Consider the following 20,257-nt stretch of genomic DNA (forward strand, 5'->3'; position numbering starts at 1 on the left):
GATGTTGGATGAGTATTAACACACTTGTTATTTATTGGATTAGGATTTTCTTAAGTTAAAGGGATTGCAGTGGATCGAGGTAAGTAGCTATGACCATGCGCCCAAGCCAAGTTCTCCTGTGGAAGAATATATCTCTATCTCTTTCCAAACGTTCCTCTAATTAAAGAATAAATGAATTTATATTATGTACAAGCCTTTCTTGGTAGCCCCTGTTAAGTATCCTATCGATTATAACTAGTTGTTTGTGTATATGGTAATGCATGCATGTACGTTCTAAGTCATGGAATTTTCATACATGCTTCTTGAAATAACTAAGGTTCTATTTATATGTAAGCATGACATGAAATGCTATTTTCCAAAATAAATGCATATGCATCGGACTAAGGAAGATACTGAAATTGTTTGATTTCAAAGAAAGAAAAGGAATAAATTAATGTATGAAAATATGTAATGACCATATGAAGGGAAATGGTACCAAGGAAATTGGTAGATTGCAATGCCGGATAAGTGGTACTGGTAGTGCACTCAGTGCTGCTCCTTGACAGAAAGGGGTTCCTAACCTGTGGCCACGGGTGGAATCCAGGTCCAATAGGACCACTAACCCCAGCACATGGGGCGTAATAGTGTGCTGGCCAAAAGAAAGTGAAAGATTTAATTAAGTGTATGCATGAAGATATGATATATAAGTATGTATGAAAATAAGAAATAAAGATTATGCATGAAAGTATGAAGTAAGTATAAGCATGGTAGTAAGAAGTAAGCGTATGCATGAAGTTATAAAGAAAGCGTATGCATGGAAGTATTGTTAGAATTAGTATTGGTTTATGGATACATGTTTTCAAAAGAAAATACTATATGCTTATTAAGTTAACGGCATGGTGTATTGCTTACTGAGTATTAGACTCACTTTGTGTTTATCTTTTAAACGTTCAGGTACAGACCAATCTATTGAGGAGCTGAGTATTGTCGAGGAGGGAGGGGCCGACATTTAGTAGTCCCTGGGTATTTTGGTTTCTTTCTGATGACGATCTATGTTTCTTACGTTTTGATACTGGACCCCACACGGGGATGTTTTATTGAGTTAACTTCTAGACAAGATACCTTCGGGTATAAGGTATACTTTATGGTGGGGTGATGGAAACCTCCTGCTTTAAGTTAGAGTTCTTTTGTAGGGACTATCAGGACTGAGTCCCTTTTTGCTTAAAGTAGTTACGTTAAATGAATGGATGACGGACTCTAAGAGTCCTTTGTAAAGGAATGTAAAGGATGTCTATAAGGTGTTTCTTTTAGTTAGAAATTAGAATTTATGAGTGATGCGTTTGAGCCCGTCTCGTATTATCTTTAAAAAAAAATACTAATAATAATATGGGCATTTATTTATAAATAAATTTATAGTTATAATAGGAAAAAGAACAGGCACGGGATCACGGTCTCGCTCTTGATAGGGTAGGGTTGTGACACTTCCTTCCCTTTCATCACTTCTTCACCCCATTCTTAGAGAGAAACCCGAAAGAGCTCTCTCGGACAGATTTCTGGGTCTTTTTCATACGATGATTCCTCATAATACTGTTCTTCTTTGAGTCTAGTTTTCATAGATATATTATTCGTATCATTCCATGGTCATTTTGTTGGTTTAAAGTATTTTTAACCATGGAAAGGTCATTCTTGGCATGAAACTGGAGAGTATGTTATGTTTTGGAATTTTTGACCAAGCTAATGGATATATCTTGGTCTGAAACTTTTATGAAGTGTTGTTAGCATGTTTTTAAGAGTGTTCATTGAAGTTTTGTTGCATGAATAAAGCTTTTGATGATAGATTTTCTTAGATCTCGAAACTTGAAAACTGGAAGTGGAAAAACAGTTTTTATTTGGAGAAAGTTTGAATATTCGTGGTTTGATCTTACTCTAATGGCATTGATATTTTTACATGATAATCCTAAGTCTCTTATTTTCATGTTAGGATGTTATTTCGAAGATATTTGGCATTAGTTTCAAAGATATGATTTTTCTATGCAAGAGAATTTCAGTTAGGCCCAAGATTTGATGTTTTTGGGTTAGATCCATGTTTTATTGAGTTTTAGCCATGTGATTTTAAGTTTGATGGTTGGATATTCTTTAGGACACATTATAAAACCATGTGATGCTTTATTTCAAAGATCTCACCTTCTTGAGCCATTGATCAATAGATTTATCAAAGCTAGTTGAGGAAAAAGTTTCTGTTTTTGGACCAAGTGTAAAACCAAAAACTCCAAGTGTTATTCTGTGACTTTGGTGACTTTATTTTGATGATTTAAAGTATAATTGATCTTAGGATGATGTTATGAATATGTTAGAAGTAAGATTTGATTTTTTTTGGAATTCTTGGAGATGCTTTGATTTAGGGTCAAAACTTGTGACTGAAGTGTTTGGATCTTTTTACAAAAAGTTTGGTGTTGATTATTAGCTTTCTCTAAATGGATGTTTTAAGTATGGTTTTAAACTTAGGATAGGAAGATCCTTGTTGCAAAATTTTGGGTTAAGCATGAGTTTTGAAGTTGGAAGGAATTGCAACAAAAATCAAGAGAAATGGCCTATGGATGTTTTGGCCATTGTGTGTTTTCCATAGTTGTGATTTGTTTTAAATTTTTCTGACTTGATATTTGAGGTTAGGACAAAATTTACATGAGGAATGGAAATTTTGAAAATTTTTGGAATTAGGATGTGAAATCCTTAAGTGAGGGGTAAAATGGTCATTTTACTCTAAGTTAGCTTGTTTTCTTGCTTCCAATTGTTAGTGATTAAATTTCTAACTTTTAGAATACCCTCTTACAATTTCTCATGTTTCGCACTTTACTTTCATAAAAAGCGATAAACGAGGTAAGTTAGCTTCTAACTTACTATCAGTTTACTATGTATGTATGATGGGTAAAAGAACTACAATTTATGTATATATGTTATCATATATGTCATACCATGCCACGTCATTACATGTTTATCTGTTGCGCATGATTTATTCTGTCATGAATGCTTATCTGTTACATAATCTATTATGTCACGTATTGCTATAATCTACAAGTATGTCATATTATGTTATGCCATCTATTACGTGTATGCCATGTCACGTAATATTTACTGTTACATATTATGCCATATTATGAAATATTGTCTGTTACATATTATGTCATACTACAAAATATCTCTATCTCAAGTAAGTCATGTCTCTCAAGTTACGTTCAAGTCATGTTATGTGACATTAGGACTTATGTTCTTTTGTATTCTAGTCACATTTCATTTCAAATATAGTTGTGCATTTTGAGAACAGTTAAGTTTCAGTTATCAGTTAATTTGTACTACGGTCAAGAATGATACGCGCTGCCTGGTATTGCGGTTAAGGCTATGCGCTACCAAGTACTAAGGTGAAGAAGTATAATCTGCCGTACTACAGATGGTTAAATTAGTTAAGTTATGTTATGGTTAAGGATAATACAAGCTACCTGATACTACGGTCAAGGCTATGCGCTGCCGAGTACTACGGTGAAAGAGTATAATCTACCATTATGTTAAGTTATATTAGGGTCAAGGATAATACACGCTGCTTAATACTGTGGTCAAGGCTATGCGCTGCCAAGTACTATGGTGAAGAAGTATAATTTGTCGTACTACAGAAGGATGATATGCACTACCTGGTACTGCGGTCAAGGCTATGCGCTGCCGAGTACTACGGTGAAGGAGTATAATCTGCCGTTATGTTATGTTATGTTCATGTTTACGTTAAGTTTCAAGTTCATGTTCATATCATGTTATGTTCACATTTATGTTAAGTTCAAACTCATGTTCATGTTATGTTATGTTCAAGTTCACGTTATGTTTCAAGTTTACGTTCATGTCATGTTATGTTCACGTACATATTATGTTCAAGTTCACGTTCATGTTATGTTATATCATGTTCACATTATGTCTCAAGCTCACATTTATGTCATGTTATGCTCAGGTGTATGTTAAATTCAAGTTCATGTTTATGTTATATATGTTCATGTTCATGCTATGATTCAATTCCATGTTATATTTGAAGTCCACGTTCATGTTATATTGCTAGCCCATGTTATATTTTAAGTTCAGGTTCATGTCATGTCAAGTCAAGTTCAGTTCACATTTTAGTTTAGTTTATGTCAGTTATGCCATGCTATATGTCAAGTTATGCTATACTTACTTACGACTTTAATTATGCATTCATGCTTTTACTGCATGCGTGGATCATTAACCTGTGTGTGAGTTTCCTGTTAACTTACTAAGATTTGTAATCAAATCTCACCGTAATAGTCCCAACTACCATTCCCCCAAATGGTAGGCGATGTGTCAGGATCAGAGCAGGGAGTGGACGTTGGTAGACTGAAGGAGGTTCACTAGACACTGCAGACATGACGCGGAGTTTGTAGCTTCCATAGTTAATTTTTTGGATAGTATTCTGACCTCGTTAGTTGAGTTACTCGACGAAGTAGGTCAATAGTGTATTTTGGTAATGCAAATATGGAGTCTAGCCTCCCTTGTTTTTGAGATTACAGTCTTCTGAGACACGTATTGAAATCGTGGATGTTTATTTTTGTTAAGTATGCTTGGATTACGATTTAACTATTTGGGATATTATAATTTTGGTGCATAGTATTGCTCAAAAAGAAATTGTCTGCTGGGAATATTGCATAATGCTAGATCATGTTAGAAATATTGCATCTTATATGTCATAAACAAGGGTGGGTAACCTTGTGTTGCATGTCCTGAAGCTTCAGATGTCTATTCATTCCCAAGCGAAATATGAGAGCGTCACAATGAGAGTTGCTAGAAACACAAAGGGATCTCACACACTGATGTAGCACATTATTAGTGTGCCACATGTCCCCTCAACTCATCCAATCTCCTGCCTCAGGCAGCCTAGCCAAAGCGCACTTACACTTGCAGCGCCATCAACAGTGTCAACCCCACCTCACACCGGCGACCACCCCCTGGACCCAAGTCACTTTCAAAGACCCTCTGTGGTAGCCCCCTTCTCCCCACAAGACCCTCTCCTGAATGGGTCTCCACGGATTCTCCACTATAGGTCTGATGTACGCTGTCCCCAAGCCACCAGACCACCACCACCGAGCTCCCCTTTCTCTGGCAACCACTCCATGCTCTTCCAGCCATCATCGAAAGCCCCCTAGTAGTAGCCCCCTTCTCCCTGCAAGACCCTCTCCCGAATGGGTCTCCACGAAGTCCCCACCATAGCGCCACCGTACACCGTCCCCACACCACCGAACCACCACCATCGAGCTCCCCTTTCTTTGATGACCAACCCATGCTCTTCTAGCTACCATCGAAGCCACTCATGCTCTTCATGGCTGGTGCGGGAGAGAGGGCACTAGGGGAGGGGCAGAAAAAGAAATTGAGGGGGAGAGAAAGGAAGAGGAAAAGAAATAGGGGAAGACGCGTCAGTGTGTGGGATCCCTTTGTGTCTGTAGTGTTTTCTGTGTTAATCCAATATTTTCGATATGAAATCGATCACATGAACTAGGAGAAAAGAGAAAAAGTGAGGGATGTTGGGAGATGAATGAGGTACTCGGCTATTTGTGTGGTGAACGTAGGACACACACTGTACTGGATTGATATCTTGGGTTTGGCTACTGCACTAACAGAGGGTTTCTTTTTTTTTTTTCCCCAAATAACATGCGCAATGGAGAAGGCAATTTGACTTTTAAAAAATGACTTAGTAGTTTATTTAATGTAGGATTGGAAGTTACTGAGACTACATAGGGAACTTCAATCAAAGATGATTTTAAATTGAAAAAAATCTCTAATGGCCAATCTTTAAATTCTAAAATGAGTCTAACTCATTCAATAAATAATAAATGGGATTTAACCTAGTTATCAAGCTTAATAAAACTTCTAATCAACCTCAATAATTTATCTATAATGCCCAAATGGAAGACCCAAACCATATGGCCTATACTCCAAAAGGACTAGTTAATGATACAATTGGAGCCCCATTGGAACCTGATAAAGAGTAAGAACTTCTCATTCCCAAGCAATGTGAGATCTCTCATTCACCACCTACCTTTATCATTATCATACAGGATATCACAATCTCCTCCCTTGAATTCTTGATGTCCTCATCGAGCTAGTCTGTTGTTGGTGACATTGCTCAAGTCCCACATTTTTTGTTCAGATAGGTTTTGCTACCATTTGTAATGCCCCAATGGAAGACCAAACCACATGGCCTATACTCTAAAAAGACTAGTTAATAATACAATTTGAGCCCCATTAGAACCTTATAAAGAACAAGAACTTCTCCTTTCCAAGCAATGTGGAATCCCATTCATCACCTACATTTATCCTTATCATATGGGATATCACATTATCGCTTGTAGACTTATCTAATATGGCCCATTAAATATAATTTAGACCAAATAAAAATTATCAATATTCTGACCTTAGAATTATTGGGCTTGGTCTTTACAAAAATGTCTCAATGTTTCAGAGAAAATTCAGGTTTGAAAATCAATGATGGCTAGGAGAAAAGGCAACATGCTGCTTAGAAAGATGACAAATACTCCAACGTGTATCATATTCGTAGCGAAAAATGATACCAAAAAATGACAAACGTTCAAAATTACAATGTCATAAATGAGGTAACAGGTGTTGTAATGAGTGAAGGTGTAGAAGAAGTGATATGCAGCAACTACTGTATATTCAAGTCCATTCCTCTCTTCACCTACTAATCATCTTCAAAGAGATTGAAGTTGTAGAAGATTGTCAATGACAAATATTAACGTCCATTCCTCTCTTCACTTTGTTATCATCTTCCAATAGCAAGTGTAAGTTTACTTGTTACAAACTTGCACACGCAAAACGTTGATAATATTAAGGATATAAACAATTAAATCTACATTTTTCCCATCAATAGAGTAGAGATTCTTAAGCAACATATAACCATTCAATTAAGTTCCATTAGTAAGGTTATATCCATGCGTGTTGTCTTGTTCAAAATGGTTTTTAATTAAGCACCATATATCCTCAACTTATTCTGGCTTCTTAATTTATTGTTTGATGAGCAAGATTAATTAAAAAAGGAAAGAAAATAACTAAGTCAAGTTAAGCTTCTCTTGGATTTATGTACATCACGAAGTTTCTCTGTCTAGTCTATAAATATTACATCGGTCATTGACTTAAGGTGTAGAGTAAAAGAGGCAAATGTTTTCATTTGACAATTGGTTTCGTATTCTTAGTGTTTCCTGTATAAAACCAGCCCGTTTGTAGCTCAAAGTCCTGGGCTTCCAAGACAAATTCAAAGCTTGAGTCTTTATACATCAAGCAATTAAGACCAATTCCAAGCTTGAGTCCTCCTAATTGCATACCTCAACGCATTCCCCTAATATTCCCAAAATGGCTTATAATTGTAAGGTTTCTTCTACCACCTTCGCATTTTATTTGATTGCATTTCTTTTCGTTGCAAGGAATGTTGTTCCCCGTGAAATACCCAACTACACCGTGAATATTGCTACTCCTCGAGAAATTAGTACCAGATTTCTTCAACACGGTATGTAATATTAGCATATAGTTAACCTTAAAGAATCAATAATAGTATCAAGTTGATTCCTTCAGTCGATTAATTAATTAATCTTGCCTTGTCACAGGAGTGGATCAGATTGTAAGTCATGGTAGCGATGGTATTCGAAGAATTCTTCACGATTCACTTGGCAATGGGCATGGAAATGTTTCAAGTAGGCACGGCAAATCACTACAAGAAAAGTCAGTATTTGCGGCTCTTAACATTTCAGGCGAGTAAGATTTTTCCGGAAATAGACCCTTTTCATTATTTGTCTGATAAGCTTTTGTTAATTGTCAAAAACTGCCAAAACAAATATTTTTTGCTGTGTTTTATGTTGTGGCAACAAGCATCGCCGCAATATAAGTAATTTATTGTGGTAGGGGAATGCTAAATTGCGACACATAACTAAAATCGACGTGGTATCGTATTTATTGTGGAGATAATGTATTGCCGTATGATTATCGTATGATTATTACTTACACTGATCTATTACGGTGACCTATATACCACCACAAAAATTCTTTTAATGAATTAAATGGAGGGAAAACTCCAAATTGACATACCGGCACGTTTTTTCCCTAATCCTTTGCCGATAGTAAGACTCACTTCTCTCCGTCGTCTATCTATTGTGTGCTTGTCGCATACACCATCAGTTCAGCTGATGTGCCCTCCCGACACAAGTGAGTCTCTCTCATGTTTCTCTTACTCTCCGAGCTTGTCTCAATCGATGTTTCTCTCTTGGTACTTAGCACTTTGTTGGTTTGTTACTTTCAAAATGGCAAAAAATGCCTTCAACGCGCTTCTAGTTTCTGAAATCGTATAGCCTCCAGATTGTAATGCATTTTTGTCTAATATATACAATGCACAGACCCTAAAATCGTATAGCCTCCTGAAATTTTCAAAGCACGTTCATTGGTTTTTTTCTCCCAAAACTGTCTATTTTTGGCTTTTGCTATTATTTTCCAAATTAAGGCCCCTCACTTATTTATCTTCTCAGCTTAGGTATGTATGCCCTAACTTGTACCCCAAATTAGGCCATTTAGATTTGAAGTGTGATGTTGTCGGGGTTTCGTTCCCTTTTCTGTTATCGGGCCAAACATTGTTTCACTCATGGCCAGAAATTAAATATGTGGAGGAGAAATGAGAGAATAGCTTTTGGTAAGAAGGGTGAGGGGGATCATAATTATGAGTCATGCCAAATTAAAATGTGTTTGGGATGATTAATAATTAATCACAATATTGGGGATCATGGGAGGGTGAGAGGGGGGAGGGGGAGGGGTGGGGGGGTTTATTTCTGGAAGTATGTTTCAGAGGCAAATTGGGGTTTTGAAGGATTTGTTTCCCCCCGGCGGGGGGGGGGGGGGGGGGGGGGGGGGGGTGGGTTTGAAACTTCCAAAGTCACAAACTATATAATGCCAAGAGTATAAATCATGTATGAACATGTGGCGATAGTGGGGTTTACGATTAATATAGAAAGTGGGTCTGTTTTACCAAGTAGCTAGACTATATATATATATATAATATGCCAAATATCATCTCTCTAAGTTTGGATAACGGAGAAAAATTAGGGTGTGAAAATTTGAGGCAAATCTTAAATGTGCCTAGTGTTACACTTAATGCCATATGGCCAAAGGTAAAGGCAAGGTTGTTGAGTTGCACTTGGGAAATGGAAAGAAGGTTCTCGAGTTGGGATGAATAATCTAGAAAGTTTGAGTTGGAATTTAGAAAGGGACAGGGAGCTAGAATTTTATTTAGGTAGAACTACCACGAACAATAAAAATTTGAGTTGTTAAAGTTTATAGGTAAAGAAAATAAAAACGGATTATTGAAACAATATAAACAATAGAAACAAGCTTCTAAGTATTCTTCTTCAAAATCTCTTCAGGAGGAACACAAATGGCTATTGGTTTTATAGCACCATATATGGGTGGAATGGAATGATTCTTTAAGGATCTTTTTCCCAATTTACCAATTTTTAAACTTCATGTATTTTTCATAGATGGACAAGAGTTGGATGAAATTCATTGATATATTTCAATCCAGTGAATATGTGACAAGCGTTAAAGATTTCATTACTTTGGCTCGATCTCATTCTACAAGTGATGAAATCCGATGCCCATGTACCTTATGTTCAAATAATTATTTCCTACCTATAAGTCAGGTAGAGAGACATTTATTCATTAAAGGTATTGAACCAACTTACACGACATGGATATTTCATGGCGAGGAGGAAGATTTACCTTTTATTGATGATGATGATCTTCAAGATCCTGAACAAGATGATCCCTACATTGATAACATTGATGTTATGATACAAGACATTCGGGCTGGAAATTTCCCTAATGTTCCTTCACCTGAGTCATTCCATGCTGGGGGTTCGACCTCAGTCGAAAGTGAATCAACCATGAATTTTGACCAGTTGTTGGTTGATTCACAGCGTACTCTTTATCAAGGTTGTTCCAAGTATTCTAAACTTGCATTTTCAGTTAAGTTGCTACACACTAAAACACTTGGTGGCTGGAGTGTAAAGTCATTCGACATGCTTCTTCAAATACTATAGTCAGCTTTTCCTAATGCTCTTTTGCCGAAGTCTTATCAAGAGGCACAGAACTTAGGGTGAGGCCTGGGATTTTCTTACATGAAAATACATGATTTTTTGAATAATTGCATACTTTATTGGAGGGAAAATGTAGAGAAACAAGAGTGCGCTAAATGTAAGTCATCAAGATGGATATTCAGTAATGATAGCAACGAAAAATTCCTCAAAAGGTTCTATGACATTTTACTTTAAACCCAAGGCTGTAGAGATTTTTTATGTCATGGAAAACATAAGCTAATATGAGGTGGCATAGGGATCAGCGTGTCAATGAGGAAGGTATTCTAAGGCCCTGCTGACTCTGAGGTCTGGAAGGCATTTGATCAAGAATGTACTTGGTTTGCGGAAGATCCTTGAAATGTACAACTTGGTTTAGCTAGTGATGGCTTCAACCCCTTCAATAATTTGGCAAAGCATTATAGCATATGGCCAGTGATTTTGGTTCCTTATAACTTGCCCCCTTGCTTATGCATAAAAGATCCATTTTTCATCACCTCATTGTTGATTCCTAGACCAAGATCTCCAGGAAATGATATCGATGTTTATTTCTAGTGCAGCCTCTATTAGATGAACTGTTAGATCTATGGGAAAATTGCGTCAATACATACGATGCCAAGGCCATAGAGACTTTTTGATTGCATGCAGCTTTATTGTGGACAATTAATGACTTCTCTGCTTATAGAAATCTCTCTGGATGGAGCACTAAGGGGAAGATCGCATGTCCATTGTGCAAGCAAGAAACAGATTCATTGTGATCAAAATACTGCTGAAAGCATTGTTACATGGGTTATCACCGATTCTTGCAACCAGGCTACATTAGGAGAAAGAAAAAGAGTATTTTTAATGGCAGCGTAGAGCATTGTGGCCCACCTCAGTAGTTGTCAGGAGAAGATATACTCAATCAACTGCAGAATATTCTAGACACTGATTTTGGAAAATCTACAAAGAAGAGAAAGCGTACCATTGATGAGTTAAAATGGACCAGAAGAAGTATCTTTTTCCAATTGCGACATAACCTTGATGTAATGCACATTGAGAAGAATGTATGTGACAATATCTTAGGAACTTTGATGAATACAAGGAAAACTAAAGATCATGTCAATGCACATCGTGACTTTTCCAATCTCAATATAAGAATGGAGTTACACTTGATTCGGGATGGACAACGCGTGAGTATGCTACATGCATGTTACACCTTGTATGGAGTTTAGAGGGTAGGCTTTTGTAAATGGTTAAATGATGTCAAATTTCCAAATGGCTTCACTTCTAATATTGCGAGATGTGTGACTGTTGTTGATTGCAAAATCTCTGGCATGAAAAGTCATGATTGTCATATTTTTATGCAAATATTACTACCCATTGCAATTGGTGGATAGTTACGATAAGATATACGATTGGCATTGACTGAGCTGAGCACATATTTCAAAGAACTATGTGCAAGAACTGTTAAGGTTGATGTCTTAGAATGGCTTAAGTCTGATATAGTCGTCATTTTGTGCAAGCTGGAGATGGTATTTCCATCTACATTCTTTGATGTAATGGTCCACCTTAAGAGATATGTTAAGAATAAGGCCCATTCGGAAGGTTCAATTGTGGAGGCCTTTATCCATGTAGAATGCTTGCATTTTTGTTCCATGTACCTCCATGGTGTCGAGTCTAGATTCAATCCTCAAGAACGGAACTTTGATGGAGGAGAAGATGGTGTAGGAGAAGGACTGAGTATTTTTAGATAGAAAGTGCGGCCCATGGTTTCCACATCACGTCATTGAATAGATGATGACCTGTTCCTAAAAGTAAAATGGTACATGCTTAATATTTGCGAGAGATCGGACAATACCTGAAGTAAGTACCTTCAACTAAACATTGGCATTACCATTTTCCTTTGTTGAATTACTTAAATAACTTGTATATATCATATTTAATCACCGATGATGGTCTTTTGTCCAATGAGCACTACATGCAAGTTAATGAAGAGTACCCTGATAATGTTGACATGCAACAAATTTTCCAAATTGGTTCAACTCACACGTATGTATTTTAGTTTACTATTACATACCTCATTCCCACCTTGTGGTTATACAGCTTTACAACAAATAAGTGTTTTGGTTAATGTGACTGTGACAAATTCAAAATCTACGTGTTGAATTACTTAAATAACTTGTATATATCATATTTAATCACCGATGATGGTCTTTTGTCCAATGAGCACTACATGCAAGTTAATGAAGAGTACCCTAATAATGTTGACACGCGACAAATTTCCAAATTGGTTCAAGTCACATGTATGTATTTTAGTTTACTATTACATACCTCATTCCCACCTTGTGGTTATACAGCTTTACAACAAATAAGTGTTTTGGTTATTGTGACTGTGATAGATTCAAAATCTACGTGTTGACAATCCCAATGATGTTTCAAATGATCTATATGCACTTGCATGTGGTCCTGACCCTTGGGTTGCATCCTATTCTAGTTGCATCATGAATGGCATACAATTTCACAAGAGGCAATGTGAAGCACATCGTAGGACCCAAAACTCAGGTGTCCTAGTTAATAGTGAACTCGATGCTGAAAGTGTTGACTTATATGTTGTTCTAACAGACATCTTGGAAGTTCGCTACATGGGATCACACCGTGTGCACTTATTCAAATGTGACTGGCTAACCAAATAATGAGAAGGAAGAGTTGATTGATCATGTTCGGGAAATATAACACAAACTCATACTAGCACATGTTCCAGTGTATTTTTAGTTATTATTTGTGTTACTAGATAATTAATGTGTTTGATGTTTGTCTCTAGGCCAACTTTGTCCTTGACTGGACGAAGAAGAATCACCACGATACAGTAACGAAGACACCTATGAAGAGGTTCAATCATATTCGGTATGATCTTCACAAAATATACAAGAGTTACAAGATGAACAAAGGAGCTCTTGCAAATGTGCCGGAGTTGGTGACACTAGCTACTTGGATAAAGTTACGAGCTCGATGGTCAAGCACGGAATTTACAGTAAGTCTAATCAATGTTGATTGTGCTATTTTTTATATGTTTATGATCTAGTTGTGTTAATACAAGTCTGTGAGTTATAGATGATATCTGAGAAAAATAAAAGTAATAGAGAGAAGCAACAAACAAACCACACAACTGGATGAACCTCCTTCGTAAGACTAATGCAAATGAGGGTACGAATTTTATTCAGATTTGTACATGTTGGAAGTAACTTATTATTTGCTGATTTTAACTAACAAATGGTATTAATCCCTTCTTGTATTTGTACTTTAAGTGTGATGTGCACCTTATTGATTTCTTTAAAAAGGTGAGGTTGAGTAAGAAGAAGGGTAAATTTGTGACTCCAGCAATGGAAGAGAAACATGTGAGTGACTTTGAACAAATTCATGTGTACATATGAATGCATGATTTTACTCCCTTGAATAGAATGAAATGGTTCCCAAGTACTCTGAGTTGGAGCCTAAGAAACAGACTAATGATGTTGTTGCATCAATCTTTTGGGAGGAGCATTAACAAAACATGTAGAGAGGCATGAGAAGGATGCTGAGTATTACAAGAATCAGTTGGAAGAATTACAGGGGAATGTAGAGAAAGTGTTGGCAAAGTCAAGTATAACAAATTGTTAAATTCATACATGGAATCACAGAGGTAGACCCAAGGAGAGTCTCAGAGAGAGACTCAGGGACCTGCATAGGCAATAGCTTTTTTAGTCAATAAATTTTTTGTGCATTTTTTGTATGGAGATGGGTTGGTGCCTTACATGTCATAGAAAAGTGTCTCCTACGTATATAACATTTTTTGATTATTAGATATTTGGTGTTAGGCTATATGTTTTGAAAGTGTTTCCACTAACTTGGAGCTGCACGCTCTATGACTTTCACTGTGAAGGATTTTGATGTGGAAGTCTAGTTTTGGTTATGCGCAACATGGTATTGGAAGTTCCTGCTCTAATAAAAGAATATGCTAGTTTATGTTTGATAGAACCAAATCATTTCTTTGATCAAGATAATTGACTGATATTGCAGTACTTTGGTTTCTGTGGACTAGGATCAAATCAAGAAGTGAAAAAGGTGCATATCTATGATTCTCTAACCTTATATATATATAATATTAATTAGTCCCCCTAAATTTTATCCATCTGATATATATATATGTGACGCCCCCAGATTTCTATTTGGGATCGGATGGACATCTGAAGCATCTGGACATGTAACACAAGGTTACCTACTCCCGTTCATGAGAAATAAGATGCAATATTCCTAACATGCATCTAGCATTATGTAATATTCGCAGCAGATACTTTTTTTTTTTTAGCAATACTATGCACAAACTTATAATATCCTAAATAATTAGAGCATAATCCATGCATACTTAACAAAATAAACATCTACGATTATAGTACGAGTCACAGAAGACTGAAATCTCAAAACATGGGAGACTAGACTCCATATTTACATTACCAAAAGATACTATTGAGCCAGTTCATCGATTAACTCGTGTAACTCAACTAATGAGACTAGAATACTGGCCAAAAAAACTAACTATAGAAGCTGTAAGCTCCGCATCACGTCTACGGTTTCTAGTAAACCTCCTCCAGTCTATTGGTGTTTGCTCCTTTCTTTGATCTTGACACATCACCTACCATTCAAGGGAAATGTTACTTAGGACTACCACGGTGAGATTTGATTACAAATCTCAGTAAGTTAATAGGAAACTTCCACACAAGTTAATGATGCATGCATAGCAATAAAGCATGAATGCACCATCAAAATCAATAATAAACATAACATAACTTGACATAACATGGCATTGACTTGACAGAACATGGCATGAGCTGACATAACTTGACTTGAAACTGAGACTTAGCTTGACGTGACATGAACTTTTTTTTTTTTTTTGGAAAGAGACGGGGTCACATGTCCAATAGTGGCCCCTTCCCAATTTTATTAAAGAAAACCCTCACTTGTGGCGGAGGAATACCATAAAAGAACAAATAAACAAAAAGACTACCAATACCAAAAGACAAGATACCCAACAAAGAAAACAAATACAAATAAACATAATCCACAATCATCCTATCGCTATAGAGCCTTAAGACCGAAAGGATGGGAAACCATTTCTATCCAGACGAACCATACCTTGTGCAACCCGTGGCAACCTCTCATTCTCATCATATCTTTTATTAATTCCCTCTTCTCCCTCCCTTGCCAAAAAGTCCGTAACTTTATTACCTTCCCAAAAAATATGAGAGATAGTAACTATCATATCTTCCAAGCCTTCCATTAACTACTCCCAAAAATCCCATAAGTACCACACATTACAAGCCTTTGTAACTACCCAATGCACTAACAAGGACGAATCGCATTCAACTTCCACCTGATAAAAGCCATGCTCTTTGCACATTCTAAGACCTCGTGACAGAGCTCTCATTTCCGCAGCATTATTTGTACCAAACCCAAAAAATTCTGAGAAAGCCGCTTTGACTATGCCTTGATGATCTCTAATCACTCCACCTCCACCACAAGTCCCCGGGTTACCCCTACAACTCCCATCCACATTAAGTTTTACCCATCCCAGCTTTGGTTTCAACCATTTGACCACCCTAATATTTCGGTTAACAACTTGCTTAATAGGCACATTAATTGATTCTAATAACCTGCTACACTTGGTGATGTTATCTGAAACTTGGGACAACCAGAATTTTATCGAAATCCACACAGGCTCCGGTGATTCATACGTAGCCTCCATACGGGCTTTGCACCTACGAAGCCACATACGCCATGTAATAAGGCTTGGAAGTAAGCCTACCAGAATCCCACGTTGAAAGCACCTCTTTGCACAGCAGAACCATGCAGAAATCCGAGCACGCCAGCTGCTGAAACCCATGCACCGAACACCTAGCATCACTGCTGCTTTCTCCCAGACTGCCCTTGCAACCTTCCCTGAACTTAAAACATGATCAAGCGCTTCCAAACTACCACTAGCATAGCAGTCGCATCGGGACACAAGAGCTATGCCCATATCCGTTATACGCATGTCAACCGGTAAGCTTCGAAACCAGGCCTTCCAAACACAGACCACCACACGTCTAGGGAGCATATTATGCCAAAACCACCCCTTCCAAGGGAGCTCGTCTCTTCTTACTCTTATAATATTCCAAGCTGATGCTGTTGTAAAATTACCATGTTTATTCAGTTCCCAAATATATACATCAGACCCTTCCTTCCCAGCCATCACCGATCGCATGATCTCCCATGCTCTATTTTCTCCAACCAATTCTCTAAGAGCATTTCCATCCCACTCATTGCCGATCCATAAATCCTTCACTTTAACCAATGGATTGACTATATCTTGGACTTGAACACTTAAGGGACCACTCAATAACCACTTAACATGTCAAAATGGCACATTCCCCTCCTTGATCCGCACTCTGGTATTTTCATGAACTTCTGGAAAAACCTGCATCATTGCCTTCCATAACCGAGAACTTGTTTCTTTTGAAGCTGCCAAAACTAGATTCCCATCCCTCGCATACTTCGCACAAAAAAATCGTGCTCAAAGGTTATCCATCGTTATAAGGCATCAGACTAACTTCATACGCATTCCTCTCTGCATTTCATTGAAATCCCGTATGCCTAAGCCCCCCTCATTTGTTGGCTTGCAGATGGACGACCAGGAGACCCATCTCCTCTTCGGCTTTTTGTAATGTGTCCCCTAGAAAAAGGTTGATAAAATCGAGTTTAGCTTGGATAAAACAATCGAGGAACATTAAGAACTGCCAACAAATGAGTTGCCATGCACGACATCACATGCTTAATCAACGTTAGCCGACCAGCTTGGGATAAAATTTTTGCTTTCCAACCCGCTAGCTTATTACGTACTTTGTTCACCAGTGGCTCCAAGTGTCTAGCATTAAGACGTCCAGTTACCAAAGGAACTCCCAGATAAATTGTTGGAAAAGACCCCTCCGTGAAGCCTATATTATTCAATAGGCCACACCTTCGATCATATGGAATCTGCTTTGACATAAAGAGAGTTGATTTCTCTTTATTAATGGCTTGACTAGACCATTGAGCATATTGTTCCAGAGTTCGGATGATCACTCTAACTGACTTGTTCCCCCCATTTGCAAAAATAAGAAGATCATCCGCATAGAGTAGATGCGAGACCAAAGGTGCACCTCTCAGGATATAAAATGGCGCTAGTCTTCCTTGATTAAAATTGTCCTTCAGCATTCTAGTAAGAACTTCCTGCATAATAATAAATAAATAAGGCGAGAGGGGATCCCCTTGGTGCAACCCTCTTGTAGGCTTGAAAAAACCCTTATACGTGCCGTTCATCATAATCGAGAACCAAGGAGAATTTATGCACTTTTCTACCAAGCCACAAGCTCGATCGGCAAAACCAAAACTTCTTAAGACCTTACTCAAAAAAATCCAATCCACTCTATCATAAGCTTTCGCCATATCTATTTTCAGCATAACATTTCCTCCCTTTGTCTTACGATGGAGAGCATGTACCATTTCTTGAGCAAGGGTTATGTTCTCAAAAATACTCCGCCCCGGCACAAACGCACCTTGCTCCCAAGAAATCATCCGAGGAAGCACACTCGCCAACCGATTCACAAGAATTTTCGAGAACATTTTGTATATCACATTGCACAAGCTAATCGGTCGAAACATATCAAAATTATAAGGGTCCTGCACTTTAGGAATAAGAACTATGTAAGAAGTTGAATAAAATCTAGGCAACCCCGTACCTCGAAAAAAATCCGGTGCAGCTTCTAAGACATCCCATTTAATAATAGGCCAGCACTGCAAATAAAATTCAGACCCAAAACCATCTAGCCCGGGGCTACTTAGCTTAGGAATAAACTTCAAAGCCGCCCAAACCTCGTCTTCCGAAGGCTCTTTAATAATCTCTTGGTTTTCCTCCTCAAACACCACCGGTGATATTAAACTACTTAAATCTAGTACTTCCATAGGCCCCTCCCCGGTGAGGAAATTTTGAAAGTGACTCACTGCTGCATTATGAATATCCTCCCGAGACTCCAGAACATTTGGTAGAGTCATTCTTGAAACTGCAGAAGCCTTCCTACGTTTGTTGACCACGGCATGATAAGACTTGGAATTACGGTCACCATCCGTGAGCCATCTCTTTTTGGCCTGCTGAGATAGCCGGATCTCTTCCTTGTTTTCCCACCTCTCTAATTCGGCTTTTGTCTGCAAATACTCATGCTCTAATTCTGCTACATGCCCCTCTTGCAATCGCATCTCCAAAAGTTTCACTTTTGCCTCTAACTCCTTAATCGACTGGTTTACTAGGCCAAAAACCTCCTGATTCCACTTCCTAAGCACTAGCTTTAGCTTCTTCAATTTTGCCGCCAAGCATACTAAACCAGTCCCAGATACCGGTTCTCTCCATACCCCCTCCATACATAGAAGAAACTTCTCATGAGTACACCACATACTTTGGAACCGAAATGGAGCCGAGCCATATTTCTAGGATTCCACCGCAAGCTTTATTAACATAGGACAATGATCTGAGGTCTTCCTCTTTAAGTACTCCATGCACCCATTTGGAAAACCTTTGAGAGAAAGCCACATTCAGAAGGCCTCTATCCAGACGTGCCCAAATCCTCGATGGACCCCGATGCCCATTACACCACGACATTCTGCCTCCATAACCTGTCATCTCCACAAGACCACAGTTGTGTATACAAGAATTAAATTCCGACATAGACAATAGAGATCTCGGGTTACCTCCAATGCGCTCTCGGTCGTCTCGGATAATATTAAAATCGCCTACCACCACCAACGGAATACGATCATCACGCATAGCCTCCATATCCTACCAAAGCAGTCGCCATTCCACTGGATTACATTTTGCATATATGAAAACCACATTGATGCTATCCACTCCCTTGCTAAAGCAACTGGAGATCATCTGATCTGACATGTCATGCACTTCAAATGCCAATCCCTCAATCCAGAATACCCAAATCTTCCCACCCATAGCTTCATTGGTGCAATATAATGGATATCCAAAAACATTCGCCCAGTACACCATCACCTCCTCAATGGCAAAAGGTTCAAAAAGTACTAACACCGACGGCTTGTATTTCCTTATCAGCTTCCTCAGTCTTCTTTTTGACGTGCCCAACCCCTGCACGTTCCAAACCAGCATTTTATCAATCATAGATTCAATCTGTTAGGCCTGGAAATTGCCCGACGATTTTGTCACATAGTCTGCCTTGTAGTTCGCTTCAAAGGTGTTCCTGTGTTCCTTAAATCGGATTCTGAACCATAGCCTTTCGATGCTGCCAATGCAACTATTGTTTCCTCAATCTCCTGGTCAGATCCATATTTATCCTCCCGCATATCCCCTGCTTTGGTATTCTCCATTTCCAACGTTCATACACCACATCCTGCTGTCCCTTAATCGACTGCCTATCCCATATTAAAATCTCCTACATAGCCAAGACCTCCGTACAGGTCCCACTCTGTTCTACATTCTGTGAATTCTCTTCATACACCCCGTGTTGATCATTCTAATTTATGTACGCCATCTCCTCCCTTTCTATCTCAGAACTACCCTTGTCCACTTCAACAATCTGCTTCTCCATATCCTTATTAATTGTTAATACTACACGGCCATCCTCTGTTTGTGTGACTATATTCTCCCCACCAGGTGCTGCCAAGCTCTGATGTGACGCTCCCAAATCCCCATGCACGGACACGGGGAAATCGAGACATCCGGATGATGACATCACGGGTCATCACCCTATCGACATGTGGCAAGTGTGTGGATAAGCAACGAAAGTGCACAAGAAACACGCAGCGAAAAGCAAAGTCAATACTAAGTACCAGAATTTTTCTTGTTTAATACAAAGCTATTCAAAATATCTAGAATAGAATATTACAAAACACAAATATTATATCAAAGCCAAAACACAAAACATAAACTCCACTCAAAGCTCCGGCGGAGCCGCATCCTCGGGCTCAGCCTCCTCCTCCTCCTCGAACTCTGTACCAAAATCTACGGAACCAAAAATGGTGCCGTAGGTAAGTAAAATCCAAACACCACCAGATAA

The 20,257-nt window shown here is 38.3% G+C and overlaps 1 protein-coding gene across 1 annotated transcript; it reads right to left on the reverse strand.

Moving 5' to 3' along the window:
- Positions 1-15,450: 15,450 nt before the first annotated feature.
- On the reverse strand, positions 15,451-18,599 carry LOC122289263. Its single transcript, XM_043096246.1, has 3 exons — positions 17,046-18,599; positions 16,757-16,878; positions 15,451-16,528 (listed from the first exon to the last, which is right to left on the reverse strand). The coding sequence occupies exons 1-3, from the start codon at positions 18,597-18,599 to the stop codon at positions 15,451-15,453; spliced, it is 2,754 nt and encodes a 917-aa protein (XP_042952180.1).
- Between the last annotated feature and the right edge of the window lie 1,658 nt (positions 18,600-20,257).

The sequence above is a fragment of the Carya illinoinensis genome, chromosome 12, assembly GCF_018687715.1.
Source record: "Carya illinoinensis cultivar Pawnee chromosome 12, C.illinoinensisPawnee_v1, whole genome shotgun sequence".
Taxonomy (NCBI): Eukaryota; Viridiplantae; Streptophyta; class Magnoliopsida; order Fagales; family Juglandaceae; genus Carya; species Carya illinoinensis.

Bases quoted from the DNA above. Each gene is read 5' to 3' on its own strand.
- LOC122289263 (XM_043096246.1), bottom strand. From the start codon at position 18,599: ATGGAGGGGGTATGGAGAGAACCGGTATCTGGGACTGGTTTAGTATGC. The intron at 16,879-17,045 runs GTACGTAATAAG...ACCTTTTTCTAG, and splicing joins TGGAGCCACTGGTGAACAAA to GGGACACATTACAAAAAGCC. The intron at 16,529-16,756 runs GTTAGTCTGATG...TGGTCCCTTAAG, and splicing joins CAGAGAGGAATGCGTATGAA to TGTTCAAGTCCAAGATATAG.